At 38.9% G+C, this 15,428-nt stretch overlaps 2 protein-coding genes and 1 pseudogene across 8 annotated transcripts in view; all 3 read right to left on the reverse strand.

Annotated features, from left to right (window-relative positions):
• Positions 1 to 643: 643 nt before the first annotated feature.
• On the reverse strand, positions 644 to 1,769 carry LOC125778715 (farnesol dehydrogenase-like). Its single transcript, XM_049457831.1, has 2 exons — positions 1,152 to 1,769; positions 644 to 866 (listed from the first exon to the last, which is right to left on the reverse strand). The coding sequence occupies exons 1-2, from the start codon at positions 1,728 to 1,730 to the stop codon at positions 705 to 707; spliced, it is 741 nt and encodes a 246-aa protein (XP_049313788.1). The 5' UTR covers positions 1,731 to 1,769; the 3' UTR covers positions 644 to 704.
• Positions 1,770 to 4,690: 2,921 nt separating this feature from the next.
• Positions 4,691 to 6,433, reverse strand: LOC109579666 (farnesol dehydrogenase-like; annotated as a pseudogene).
• A 2,763-nt stretch (positions 6,434 to 9,196) lies between these two features.
• Positions 9,197 to 15,428, reverse strand: part of LOC105227880 (major facilitator superfamily domain-containing protein 8) — a 20,408-nt gene continuing 14,176 nt past the window's right edge. For 3 of the 7 annotated variants that reach the window (XM_011207417.4, XM_049457818.1, XM_049457816.1), the window contains exons 2-6: positions 11,315 to 11,673; positions 10,748 to 11,254; positions 10,543 to 10,694; positions 9,782 to 10,402; positions 9,197 to 9,709 (exon numbers count right to left, since the gene is read on the reverse strand). In XM_011207417.4, coding sequence (XP_011205719.2) covers positions 9,481 to 9,709; positions 9,782 to 10,402; positions 10,543 to 10,694; positions 10,748 to 11,254; positions 11,315 to 11,497 — 1,692 coding nt within the window. In that variant the 5' untranslated portion in view covers positions 11,498 to 11,673 and the 3' untranslated portion in view covers positions 9,197 to 9,480. Of the gene's footprint in view, positions 9,710 to 9,781; positions 10,403 to 10,542; positions 10,695 to 10,747; positions 11,255 to 11,314; positions 11,674 to 11,740; positions 11,879 to 13,107; positions 13,206 to 15,428 lie in introns of those variants that run through there. The other 4 variants (XM_049457820.1, XM_049457817.1, XM_049457815.1 and 1 more) reach the window with 4 other exon arrangements.

Below are 15,428 nucleotides of genomic sequence, written 5' to 3' on the forward strand. Positions count from 1 at the left end.
TTTTACATTATCAATTGTTGTTGCAAGTGATATAACAGAGCTATTTCATGCTTCGCTTTGTAAAATAACGTCAGGTTTTTGTTAGAGCTTTGAATAATTTTACATTTTACATATTAGTGGCAACGCTACTTCTCTCTACTGTCGTCGACAAATCAAGAAATATTTATAAATTGGCGAGCGCGACAACTGAGAGCCTGTTGTCGTGTAGTCGTGCAGCTGTCTAAAGAACTGTGTTCTTAAGAACGTGTGTATTTTAATATTTGCGAGTTGTCGCTTGAAGTCTTTTTTTATAGTAGTGGGAAGCATCGAAATCCGAAGTGCGGAACTTTAATCCGCTAAACCTAACCAACTCCCAACTCAAGACTCTCCCACGGAACCACCGATTAAGTATTACCTCGTGGCAGGGACAGGACATTTAAGTCTCCTCTATTGTGCGTACTGACGGTCGCCTAATCTGTTGAAAAAGCCTTTGATTTGACGCTTCGCTGCCAGCTTTCCATTTATCAGTCGACTGACACATTGATGCAGTATTAATAAACACGCATCAATATAAAACATTAGGGATGTTCTAAATGTTGTAATCAGTTAAAATTAATTTTATTGCAAGTAATTAAATAATTTACAATTAACGAAATGCGTATTAACACATATACATATGTACATACATATGTATGTATATACATATATATATATTTTTTTGTAATTTAATCGCTCAAAAGCGGTTTCACCATGATCTCGTGCACCTGCATATGTGGTGGTGTGGAGAGTGTAAACAAAATGGTGCTTGAAATATCCTCCGAATTCAGGCTTGCGCCCTTAAATTCTTCTGGCACAATGTCTGTATCGGTTATACCAGGGCTACCGCTCTGCAAGACAAAAAAAAATAATATATATTAATGCATACAGATACATATAAGTAGGATATAGCCTGAAGAAATGCAATGTTTCGAAATGAGTCCACGTTTAGAACATATGACTAATGACATTTCGCATATTTTCATATGGAATGAACTACAAGTATTATTTTTTTTACCATATTCTAAGAAGAGACCTTTACCCTAAAGCTTCCAAACAAAAAGAAACTTAAAACCTCTTCGTTGATTTTAAAGCTGCTTTTGACTGCACGAAAAGGAACTGCAAAATATACTTACGGTAATTTTAATTTTGGTGCTTAATCCTTTAAATTCCTGACGCAATACCTCTGTGAGCGCAGTTAATGCAAACTTAGATGACGGATACATCGAATACACCGGTGGCTGATCGTTACCGTACATAAAAGGTACACTGTGACCCAACACACTATTAACCACAACCACATGACCACCAAAATTACGTTCTTTCATCGATTTGTAGGCACGCTGTGTACAATATACCACACCCATTACGTTGGTTTGTAAAACTTTTTGTATTTCCACAGGATTCTGAGTGCTAATCTGGCCAGCATTAAAAATACCGGCATTATTGATAAGGATATCGACACCTCCCAATTCCTTGATGATCCAATCGAATGCCGTATCAACGGATTGCTGTGATGAAACATCGCAAGCGACGGCATGAAAGCGTTTTTGTTGTTCAGCGGGTAATTGTGCTTTTAATTCTTCCATGCGCTCCACGCGACGCGCCAGACCCACAACAATCAAATTAGCTTTCAACAGATCCTTAACGGTGGCAGCACCTATGCCGGAGCTGGCGCCAGTAACGACTGCAACACGATTTTGCCAACGTTCCATTATATTAATTACACTTAGTTTGGGAAAAGGACACCAACTGTTTGCACTATTGAAGGTTAGTGAAAGACTGATGTGTTTTCAGATATCTAGTTGCTATTTATACAGCTAACGGTAGCGTGACTCACTTAAGTGGGTGGGAGCTCGAACGTTTTGTTTATAATGTGGATAAGCAAAGAGCTATTTTAGGTGAGATCATGAGAATGGAAAGAAAAGCAAAGGGGTAAAGAATAATCTCGCTTACGAATTATGCGAATTTGCTAAAATATTATCTTAAATGCCATAATTGCTTGATATTATAGTTCAATGTTTATTGTTTTCTAAGCAAGTAGCCATCGATTTTTTGGCGGCTCGAGTGCAAAGAGAAACAATTGTTGCATTTTACTCGTTGTAGATTCTACGGCCGAATGAAACAAGTAGGATATTTGGATAGGTATTGATAAGTCCTTTTTGCTGTCAGAAAACTTCTGAAGTTGGTACTCATGTGTGCCTTAACCTAATTCGATCGATCGGCAAGTTGATATAATCCAACCGCCAACATTACACTACAAGAAAACAAATAGATTTTAGTAACAAAACCGTTACATACTTATGTAAGTAGTGAGCGGGATTATAATCCCAATTCACCTATTTTCACAGAGTCAATTGGTATTTTGCCTTGCTGTGGAGCGCAACATAGTTATGGCTCTTTATAGGCTTTCGTTTTGTGGAAGTGTCAGTGCTTCGATTACGCCCATCTTCGAACTCGTCCTCATTTTTTTAGTTTGCCATCAAGCACAGGCTGACAAAAGGACGAACGGACCGACTGACAGTTACTCAGTATTCAACTCACCTTATCATTCTGATCATTTATTTAGGTATATATAACCCTACATCTATCTCGCTTAGTTTTGGTTGATACGTACAACCGTTAGGTGAGCAAAAGAATGACTATAGAAATTTTGCAAATCATTATACATTCTACTTAGGTCAGGTGTACTCGTACAATCAGATTATCAATTAAAGAGTGACGTTATTAAACGATTTCACAACAAGTCTGGCGAACTAAATTTGCGGTCAGGAAAACCCAAATAATTAAGGGTTTCACATAGTCTCATAAAGTTATAACGATCCGAAAACAAGCAATCACAAAAAGTTAAAAGCTTGCAGATAAATATGCAGCACTAAAAAGTACTACAGCCAAACTGACAGTCCTCTTATATGAGAGGGGAAACGACATCAGTTTGAACCAAGAGTCCTGGGTGAAAGAGAAGGCCATCAAAGGACGGAATAGCTGAATAGCATTAGATAAACATTTTTTAAAAACAAATTGACGAATGGTATGCATTATCATCTAAACGGATAGCCTAGTCGTTGATGACGGGAGAGTGTCTGAGAAACCTTCAATGTCGGATCAGTCCTTCATACTATTCAGCATTCTCTAGAAATCCAGTACTCCCCACCAATACCGACACCTTAGATGAACAGAGTGGAATAAATTTACCAGGATAGCAACAAAAAACCTAGAAAATAGCAAGTATATGAATAAAATCAATAATTTTTAAGAATTAGATGAAGATGTGGAAGAGTTAAAACCTCAGCCGCAATCTTTCAATCGGAAGTAGTACGTATAGAGTAGTCCTATAGAATTTTATTAAATAACCATGAGAGGATGCGGTAAGCAACCATATACACGGATAGCCAGGCAGCACTGCAGGACTTGTCGACGTCAAGAATTAATTCCAGTGATGTAAACAATGGCAAGAAACTTTTAAGCTCAACTGGCAAGCCAACTTGATTTGGGTTCCCGGTCATATCTAGAAACATTTCGGCAATGAAAAGGCAGACGAGTTGGCAAAGCTAACGTGCCTCTTCAGGCGAATGCGAGGCACACCCGTTGAGAACAATCGAAAGAGTACTTTACATATTCCGATTACAAGCAACCGTTAAGTGAACAAAACTATTATACTCGATAGCAACAGGTTGCAAGATTATAAAAATGAGGGGAATACAGGTGAACAGATGGACAGACAAAAGGCCTGACTAAATCGACACAGTTCTTCATGCACTTCATTTATACAAAGATATAAATGTACTTATATTTTATTTTATAGTGTCTCTGGTGTGAAAAAATTAGAGTTCTGCCAATTTGTAACATTTATGCCTTCAAAAACTGGATCCAAAGTAAAGCTTTGATAAGTCAAGCCTTCAATAATGCCTCAAATAACGCAACGTCAACAAGAAGCAGCCCGGATAGAGCCTGTGATCATATCATGGATAAAAGCTCTACTGAGCTGCGGGAGGATTAACGCAGGATGAAATGAAGTCAGACTACTCAAATTAGCGCAAACAGCGATTCCTCAGAGGGGTGTACTGTCACCACTCCAATATCACTTTTAGCTAATGAGTGCTGACAGACGGATCAGGAAATGAAATGTCTTAAATACATGCACGATCGCCAAGATCATGTACAAGCGTTCTGTAGGAAAACTCTCATGATTTTTCCTCACTCGGTCTCGAAAAGACTGCCGGATGGTTGCTGCCCTCTTGACCGGTACAACCTACTGACTGCACATGCGAGCCAGATGGACAAATGTAAGTAGCGACGATGGGCAGAGAAGTGGCCATGAGAGAGACACAGGAACACCTCTTCTGTCTCTGCCCAGCAGTATTCAGAACTTTTAGCCTTGACGTCATGTATGACGAATACTTGACCTCAACTTAAACAGAACGCCCTTCTGGCTTTACTAAGAACCAATAGGTTTATGTATGACATAATAGCCGACCAATATAACCTAACCTAACTGCCATAAACTATCCGATTAACCTTATCGAAATAAGAAGTCAAGTTAAACAGAACTTAACTGACAGACAGTTGATAACCAGACACTGAGCAGACAGCGTTAAATAAATTACATACGATAATGATGCAGTATTAATAAACACGCATCAATAAAAAACATTAGGGGTGTTCAAAGAAAATGTGGAAATCAATTAAAATGGATTTTATTGCAAGTAATTAAATAATTTACAATTAACGAAATACTTATGAACCTATATACATATGTATATACTATATGTGTATACTTTTTGAAATTTATTCGCCCAAAAGCGGTTTCACAGTGATCTCGTGCACCTGCATATGTGGTGGTGTGGAGAGTGTAAACAAAATGCAGCTCGAAACATCCTCCGATTTCAGGCTTGGAAACTCAGCGCCCTTAAACTCTTCTGGCACAATTTCCGTATCGGTTAAGCCGGGACTAACGCTCTACAAGACAAAAAAATAATAGTGATTAATGTATATAAGTAGGATATAGCCTGAAGAAATGAGATAATTCGGAATGAGTCCGAGTTTAGTTGTAAAAGAACGTATGACTAATGACGATGGATTGCCGAACGAGCTGTTCAAATACGGCGGCGAAAAACTGATAAGAAGCATGCATCAGCTTCGACGAAAAAAGGATCGACGCACGCGACTCCCTATCGTACGACTTCTTCAATCTACTCTTGGAGAAAATACTTCGAGCTGTAGAACTAAATAGAGAAGGTACCAGAGTGTACAGCTGCAGGCGTATGCCGATGATATTGATATAATTGATCGCAACTCCGACGACGTTAGTTCTGCTTTCTCCAGGACAAGACGAAATAATCAGCAAACAAACAGTCGTCGCACTTGCGACTTGGCTCCCACGTCACTGTTGACTTCGAAGTCGTAGATAATTTCTTCCATCTTGGAACCAAGATTAACACCAACAACAATGTCAGTCTCAAAATAAAACGTATAATAACTCTTGCCAACAGGTGCTACTTGGGACTGAGTAGGCAATTGAGAAGTAAAGTCCTCTATCGACGAACAAAGACCAAACTCTTTAAGTCACTCATTATTCTCGTCCTGGTATATGGTGCAAAGGCATGGACGATGACAACATCTGATGTGTTGGCTTTAAGAGTTTACGGGAGAAAGGTTCTGCGGTAGATTTATGGTCCTTTTGGCATTGACACAGACAGATAAATATTTTTACTAATAGTAAGTCTTAAACTACAGTTAAAAGATATCTATAAACTTACAGTAATCTTAATTTTGGTGTTTAGTCCTTTAAATTCCTGTCGATATACCTCGGTGAGGGCAGTTACAGCGTACTTAGATGGCGGATAAATAGAAAAAACGGTGGCTGATTGTTACCTTGCGTCATAGGTATACTGTGACCCAACACACTATTAACAACAACCACATGACCATCAAAATTACGTTCTTTCATCGATTTGAAGGCACGCTGTGTGCAATACACCACGCCCATTACGTTGGTTTGTAAAACTTTTTGTATTTCCACCGGATTCTGAGTGCTTGCCTGGCCAGTGACGAAAATACCCGCATTATTGATAAGGATATCGACACCTCCCAAATCCTTGATGATCCAATCGAATGCCTTGTCAACGGATTCCTGTGATGAAACATCACAAGCGACGGCGTGAAAACGTTTTTGTTGTTCAACGGGCAATTGTGACTTCAATTCTTTCATGCGCTCCAAGCGCCGCGCCAAACCGACAACAATCAAATTAGCTTTCAACAGATCCTTAACGGTGGCAGCACCTATGCCGGAGCTGGCACCAGTAACGACTGCAACACGATTTTGCCAACGTTCCATTATATTAATAACACTTAGTTTGGGGAAAAAAAATACAAACTGTTTGCACTAATGAAGGCTAGTGAAAGACTGAAAAACTTTCAGCAAACGATTTACTATTTATACAGTTAATGGTAGCGTAGCTATTAAGTAGTTCAATTAAATGTTGTTGTGAAATCAGTTTAAGAGAAAAGTTACGCACGAATGGCTCACTTAAGTGCGTTGAAGCTCAAACGTTTTGTTTATAAAGTGAATAAGCAGAGAGTTGTGTGATGATCGCTCACAACATGTACATACAATGGACAGCAATAACAATAGCTGATACTTAAGTGAAGAGCAACGCATAATCTCTCTTACGTACAATACAAATTTGCGAAAGTATGATCTTAAATGGAATCTACGCTTCGTTTTATATATCAATATTTATTATTTTCTTGGAAGCCATTAACCACTGTTTATTGGCGGCTCGTCTACAAAGGGAAACAACTGTTGCAGGTTACTCGTATATCCTACGGCCGAACTCCGGAGCAAATATGATATTTGGGTAGGTATTGATAAGACCTCTTTCACATCTGAAAACTATTGAAGTTAGAACCCATGTATATCTTTACCCAATTCAAATCGATCGGCAAGTGGATGTAATCCAGCTGCCAGTATTACACCACAAGAAAACAAAATAGCAGAGAGAATTCGTAACTTTCACAAATGATTGTAAATAGTGATCTCGGGTTTTCACCTATGTAGCTGTGGGGAGAAACCACCAAAGTCGGATGAAGAGATAGAAAAGTTAGAAACTCAGCGAATATCTTTCAAGCGCAAGTACTTAAATTAAGTATTATTATCTACAATTATCTACAATTATTTTAAACTTATCGACAAGAGTGGAAACTAAATAAAGTACATAAGAGGATGATGCAATTAAAACATATGCTATATTAAACAATAGGGATGTTCAGAAGAGAAATTGTTGAAATCATTTAAAATTAATTGGATCTTCTTGGAACTTTTCAAGTGCCCATAAACGAAGCAATTTCGGTTGTTCTATACGTCAGTCAGTGTGGACCTCATCCATTCGGTCGAATATTATCCAATAAAGAATGCTAAGTATTAAAATGGGTGATGGTGTTGCGAATAGTAGGCCGATTGACCATAAGATGAGCGAAGCGGACAAAACATGAATAAAAATAGCATTACAGCTTGACACGACTCACGACTCTGTTAAAAAAAGAAAATGGTAGCTCTACTTGGATCACCCGTAATAACACTTAGTTTACAGAAATCTAGTTAATTCGCTAGCCGAGCTATTAAGTAGTTCTATGAGATGTTTTCATTTTGTAGTGAAATCACTGAAAGAACTCTGAAGAGCTCATCGCTGAAGCAAGTTGCATGTACAAAGCACTCAAGAGAAAAGTTGAGTACAAATGGCTCACTTCAGTGTGGTGAATTTCAAGCGTTTTGTTTGTAAACAGAGAGTTATGTGAGATCATAACATTCACAATGGAAATCATAACAATAGCTGATACTTATGTGAAGAGTAAAGATGAATTTCATTTATTTCTTCTCTTATTTTTAAAAATGTTTTGTCGAAGATGCCGCTTGTTTTTTAAGTTCAATATTAAATATTATCATGAATACTGGCAGCTTCATTTATTAGCTGGCCAACTTCAAATATTTGACAGAAACAACAGTTGCGGGTTAGTAAAGAACCCATTACAAATATGCTTAGATGAAATATTTTGACTCCAAATAGTTCACCTATATACGAGTATGTAGCTGACGCTGTCAGATCCAAGATTTTCGGTTTCAATTTTAAAAAGTTGTTACCGTCAAGCAAGAAATGCTTCGTCTTTTTCCAAGCAATGCGACAACCGCCGATTGGTGTTGCAAATAGTGGCTAAAATCGAGACAGGGAAACTAAAACAAACCTAAACTTGCTGAGGAGCTGGTGCTCACTTGACGTTATGCACTTTAATTCGGGGCAGAAGTTGACGTGTACCCATACCTCCGAGTGGTACACCGCAGAAAGCCAAACAAAGCGTAGCGAATACTACTCCTTGTTCAAATGAACTTAGGTTGAAGAATCTCTGTTGTCTTACCTTCAGCAAACCAGAAGACATAGCCAAACTGATCTTAGCTGCCACAACAAATTTGTGGGAGACTCAAAGCGCTTCGTCGATTTGTAATGGTCTTATGATCCAGTCAAACAAAATCACCCGGAAATTGTAATTGATTTCCCCGGGGTAAATGATATTTCAAAAAAACACAATCTTAGGAGTGGTACAAAACCTTCAAAGACGGTCGAGAGATCGTTGAAGACAAGCCTCGTCTGGCCGAACTTTGACCTTTTAAACTAATGAATTTATTAAAGAAGTGAAGGATATGGTGCTTGAAAATCGCCTGGCATGTAATGTTAGAATGATGGCAAGAGAACTAGACATCTCTCGCGGGTCTGTTCGAATGACTTTGGTGGATATTTTGGGTATGAAACGCGTTCTTTCTCGACTCGTGCCAATAAAGCTGATTTTTTTTCAAAAAGTGTACCATAAACATGTCTCTTTGGATATACTTGCCCGCGCTAATCTACTTAGAGCCTTTTTATGGTTCGGAATTAAAAATTTTAGTAAAATTCGAGCTAAGATATTGATATTCAACAATTTATAATACTCAAATATTTAATTTTTAATATTGAGCTTGAAAAATATATTTCACAAATATGCTAAAAATACTATTATTGTTTACTGTCTTATAAATTTAGCTAAATTTGTGTTTATAAAAATATTTAAATTTAGTATCTATATATTTGTAAACATATACATATATATAAATATATAAAATTATCGTTTTTCCTAAAGTAAACAATGGCAATACACTTGTCAACTGTAAAAACCTATAATTTCGACATAATTAATTTTAATACTAACGTATACATAAGTAATTTACATAGAGGAATATATAACGCTATATTCACAAAAAAACTTTTTAAAAAGGTTAGAAGTGATTTTCCATAATTTGTTAATGATTTTGTAATTTTAACATTTTTCAAACCGGTTTACCGGTTGTTTATGCGCAACAACAATTTTTGCACTGCAAGCCGAAAGACGTAGCTCAAAATAAGTAACTTCGGAGGTACTTATAACGGTTTAGAAAAATCACTTTTCCGCTACAACTATAGTTATATTATTTTTGTCCGAATACAGCGCTGTATTTAGAGCAGCATCCAGGTCATCTTCATTCTCTATCAGCGCCGGCGCTTCGTCATCAATTTGTGGCACTATTTTGTACTCTTCTTCCGCTGATGCCAGTGGCACTTTATTTGTACTCAATGTTTGCATTTCGGCACCCATAGGATTGTCGAAACTCGGTGGTATCAAACGATTTCTAGAATACATATATATATACATACATATAAGTGAATATAGAGCAGTGAGTTTTCGTAAATACAGTACGTACTTCGATAACAGCAGCCATATCATCGCTACGAACATCATCACCGACGTTATGCCGAACGTCCAGTATGTGCCATAGCGTGTATAGATCACACCTACAAAAACAGGTCCCAATACGCGCGACAAGCAACCCGCACCGGTCATCAGACCCATCCAAACACCTTGCGGTCGTGGTCCCAATACTTTTGAGAAGATCGTTTGTATCAATGTGACACCGATCGGATAACCGATTGAAGTGAATGCATAGCCGATGATGAATTGTGTTAAAGTCAGTGCTGGCGTTAGCTCACACCAGGGCTGTGTTTTGGGGCAGCCGAGAAATACGATATCATTCGGATCGAGATCTATTGTAGTATTGCCCGTCAGCGGTAATGTTTCATTGTAAACTTCAGCAATAACAGGTGGGCCATCGCCCCATGGTATATACAGCACACGGCCGAGTACCATTAGCGAAAAGCCACCCCATATGAGCACATAGTGTTCGGGAAAAACTTTACAAAGCGGATTGATGGCAACAAAGGTGGCGAGTGCCACAATAGCACCCACTGACATCAGTATGCCCATGTAGTAGAGCGCTTCATGATTGCTCCAAGCAAACTGGTCCATGGTGAGAGAAGTGCCGAGTCTGAAAGAGAAGAGGATTTTTAATTTAAGGAATTAAAGATTGAACTGAACATCAGTGGAGAGCATTTCTGTGAAGAGCTCCAACTTTTCAAGGACTAGAGTGATAAGCTACGAATATGACTGAGACAGAGTGGTACTTACGTTTCGAGCAGCACAAAGTTGAAGACCAGCACGAAGAATGCCATAATTAAAGTCCACGCTGACACATAGTCCGGTTTGATGGCCTTCCACGTTTCACGCTCCGAACTTTTACCCTGTTTTATCATTATTTCGCGCGCAGCTATCTTATGCTCCTGTGAATCAGAACGGTTTATGAAAAAAATTGTCCAGCTAATAGCTATACTACCTCAAAAAGTCCCGGCAGAAACATGATGAAGTTGCCAATGCTCATAAGTACATTTATCCAGCCACAAGCCGTGTACATGTTGAAAACAATGGAGCCCCAAAGAAAACTATAACCATCATTACCCAATGGTGTTACAGCCGTCTGTAGACCGGGTCCCACAATGAAGCCCAACACCTGTGCCAGTGACACCATCGAAACGGCTTTCGTGCGTTCGCTCAAACGTGTCGCTGCCGATAAGTACGAACGGCACACAGCAATATTTGCCGAACTGACGCCAATTAAGAAACGTGAGATCAACATCCAGTACTTGACATGATCGGGACGCATTTCCAGTGATGAATACAGCCCGCTAGCGAATGTGAACAACGCCAACGAACATAGTAAGGGTAAACGTATGCTGCCAATTCTATTGCTCCACCAACCGAAGAGCGGACTGAAGATCATCTGACCCAACGGATTTGCGGCAACAATGAGACCCATAAACTCTTTGCCCGCCTTTGGATCTAGCTATGAAGTAGTATGTGAAAAAGTATGTGTACTTTCTTGTTAACTATGTCATACGAATACCTTGTTTAAGTACGGCCATATGCCTGTTAGTATAATACTGAAGCCAAGTGACATCAGGAACATTGTGAAATAAATGACGCGCACCGAACGCCAACGGCTTCGATATTCCTCCAATGTCTCAAGGCCATCATTGACATCGTCGGGTATTTTTGGATTTTGTGATTTTTTACAAGAATTGCCCATTGTTGGTATTTGTACTTTTAGTTAAGGATCTCGCGTAGTCAACAGTTTGTGTTTGGCAGCTTAGCGGACGTCATTTGAACTCACTGAACATTGATGAAAATTTAGTTAAAAGCAAATGATGCTTTGTAGAAACCAATTCCGGGTTATATATGCTGATTTACATGCTGAGTCAGAAACTGTGGGAAAATGAGAAAATTATAGAAATAAAATAATTAATCCTCATGAACACTTAATAATGCTTACGTCGATAATAAAACTGTCAATATTAACTGTGAGTGCTATTTCCAAGCTTTGCTCGGTCCAATAACAAACTATACCGTTTCTACAAATGCAATTTCGTAAACAAACAACAGGATATGCAGTCAGCTGCAAAGCATCTGTCTAAACAGTGCAATGAAATGTCATAACTCAAAAAGCTTTGTAAAACTGGTGGTGTGTGTACGTGCTTAGGTATGCCAGAAAAGCTCTGCTTAAGCTTAAGCGAATCAAACTAAATTTCAATAAAAATGGCTGTTGATGGCGGTCATGGACTAAATTCTAATAGTAATGGTTGTACAGAGGCTTGGAGGAGCTTAAATATGCAAAAAGCACACTTATGTATATACACAGGCGCGGATTCACGGGGTTAGGAGTTAAAAGTTATGCATTATTTCCATCATAAGTGATACCCCACGAAGAAAAAGACTTTGAGTTGCAAGTATAGTCGCTGTTGATGGTCTTTCCATTTCCAAGGCAGTCAATAAAAATTATTCCAAGTGCAGTCCACTCGGATGACTTTCGATTGGACTTCGGAATGAAATGATAGAGCAATGTTTCATCCATTGCCACATATCGACACAGAAACTCGGGTTTTTTAGGCTTAAACTCCGAATCGTCGTTGTGTTTAGTCAAAAGTGAGCTCGCGTGGCAGCCACTTTGCAAAGAGCGTTCTCATACCCAAAGGATTCGTGAATGATATGATGTGCATGTTCCGTTAATATCTTTAGAGTGCCTACTATCTCGAACAACTTCACTTTACTGTCATCCAAAATTATTTTGTGAACTTTTTTGATGTTTTCATCGGTAACAATCTCTTTTGGGGGTCCACTGCGTTCAAGTTATTAGTAAACATAAAAGAAAATGTAAGCGATATATTTTAAAACTCAAAATAAATTATCGAAGCACTCCAAATCCGGATGTAGTGATCTCTTTAATAAGGCTAGCTTCTCTTTAGTATTGAGGCTTTTAGCAGGCCATTGCCCTATTGGCGTTCACGCAGTAAGGCTGGGAGTCCTACCAGACGCCATCTGCAGAAGTTGTATGGAGGAAGATGAGGCGGAAACAACTTAACACTTCCTTCTTGACTGTCCCGCGTTTGAGAGGTCAAAACTTAAACACTAGCGAGCGTATACCATCACTGAGCTGACGGAAATGGAAATTATACGCCTGTGCAAATTTGTATTGTCTTCTAAGCGTTTAGCTAATTTATAAACTCGAACACAGGAGTTATTTTATATGGCTTCACAACGGACTACATATAGTTCACGTGCGATCTTTGGACAGCCATCTAACCTAACCTAATCTTACTACAAATCCCGGCTACGTTGATTACCATTTCTCTATGTGCTTACCCTTAGGCCTAGTCGTTATCCCAACACGAAATATAGCCGCTCGAGCGCAGTTGTCATACTAAAGTGTTCGAATAGACTTTGCAGCAGCAAACGGCAACCTTCTCCTCAACTCAATATTTATGATTACTACGTCGAAATATCGTAAATAAAATAATTTGAAACTTCTTAAGATTAAAGCTATTACCTAACACGCATGAAACCTGCAGATAACGAATTATGGCTATTATCCCATATTTATGTGTACATAAGTAGTAATTGACGTTCAGCAAATTAGTCAGCAATATAGTACTTGACAAAATGAAATCAGTTACTGTTTACACGTGAAAAGTTCTATAATTGCTGCGAACATGCCTCTTATCTCAATGATGGGTGAAAGATTACAGCAAATTGTTGCAATTTCATCGAGATAAGTAATCACAATCTTATTTACCTGAAATCTCTACGTTTATAAATGTTTATAATGGCATGACTTGGGCAATTTTAGAATAAAGTGCTGCCGATAAAAGGTCCTATAAAGTGTTAAGTTAGGTTAGGTTAGGTGAACAGGCTGATTTCTCGTTAGGTCACGAATAAACATACTTCGACAGCTAGAGACGTTTTTTTGCCCAGAAGTCTTAGGTATAGATCAAAAAGGCCGTCGCATACCTACAGAGCCTAGGGGCTAATATTAATTTCAGACAATTCCTCAGATTTGTAAAAAGTATGGCAACCGAGGTACTTTAACCTTAGTTTGACTAAAGCGGGACAGTAAAGCAGAAAGTGTATAAATGTTTCCGCCTCATCTTCCTCATTGCAACTTTGACAAGTTGCATCCTCAAAAATGTTTAGTCTCATCAAATGAATGCCAATAGAACTGCCCAGTTAGGACACCCATCCTTGCGGCGATGTAAGCTTTCTTGTTAAGAGCTAGCAGTGAAATTAATCTTTTACTTCACCACTCTGAACCAGAAAAATTTCGTAACCCTTGCAAGGCTTGCTGAGTTCACGCGAGGCCCAATTTGAAGTAAGTGGTGCTAAGCTGTGAAGGTTTTTCTCTTTATGTTCTTTGTTCAGAGTAAAAGTTTTTTGGAAGAGAGAATCCGGAAATTTGATTAAGGTAAATGTCCTCACTCAAAATTTTTCTAAAAAGGTGATAAACTAATTATCAAAAATACTTTTTTAACATAAGTTGTTTGCCGTGAACTATCTACATGTGATATCCTGATCATTAATTGAGTTTGTGGCTACCATTCAGTTCCTTATCGGAATATATCCCGAACCCTACCAAAAAGTAATGCACCAATAAGCAAAATCGGCTAACCTAGAGGTAATGTCGGTAAAGACGGATATGGTACTAGAAGATACAAAATCCCATCATGAAAACCCCCGAGGCCTCACCGGAGTAGAGTTTAACTTCTAAGAATAAAAGTACCTGGAACTAATTTTGGATAGCACACTGACGTAGAACTCTATGTGGAAGAGAAAGGGAGAAGTCAGTTGTGCTCTAGGCATGTAAGGAATAAGCTAGGGTCAAATGGAGCCTAACACCTGTCCTTATACATTCATGTTACACCGCGGAAGTCAAACCAATCTTACTTTACGATGCTTTGGTGTGGTGTATACCGCTGCTAGTTAAATCTCATACAGGAAACCTGTCGAACCAACGCTGTACTTGAAATGTTACTCAATCTGCCACCAATTGACATTAGAGTAGAAAGCTTAGTAGCGAAATCAGCTGCAAGATTGGCGAGGTTAAGCAATTTTTCCACAAGAACCTGCGGGCATAGCCCCATAGGCTGTTAGTCGGTGAATAAAATGCACCACCTACTACGCATTGTCTGAGAGAAAAGTCACGCTCAAAGAGGATGGATGGCACTGAATCCCGCGACCTACCAGGCGGAACTTTCGAAATCTACTCGGACCGATGGCAAATAATGGCTGAAGAAGTGGGCGATGGAACTATTAAGCTGAGTTAGATCTCAAGCCAAGCCCTTCAAGCTATCGCAAAACTGCAACATCTTCCAGTCTTTGCGGTTAGGAAAGCTGCTGAGGTAACTAAGGGAAGCGATATAAAGAATCTCAATATTCATATACAATATTCGATATACAAGCGTCGGAAAATGTCCTTAAAAGCAGGGAGGCAGTTGATATAGCTGCTGCGATAAAGCGGCTGCAGATATTCTGGCTTCCCGGTCATAATACGCTAAACGATAACAAATGAAATTGGAGAAAGAGCGAACAGGAACGGATCAGGGACGGATGGCATACCTTAAGGGTCTGTATAACATATACTTCAGTTGGGCATTTCAATCGGCCTGTAAGTCTATATATGTGACCTGGTC

Source organism: Bactrocera dorsalis, chromosome 5, assembly GCF_023373825.1.
Source record: "Bactrocera dorsalis isolate Fly_Bdor chromosome 5, ASM2337382v1, whole genome shotgun sequence".
Classification (NCBI taxonomy): Eukaryota; Metazoa; Arthropoda; class Insecta; order Diptera; family Tephritidae; genus Bactrocera; species Bactrocera dorsalis.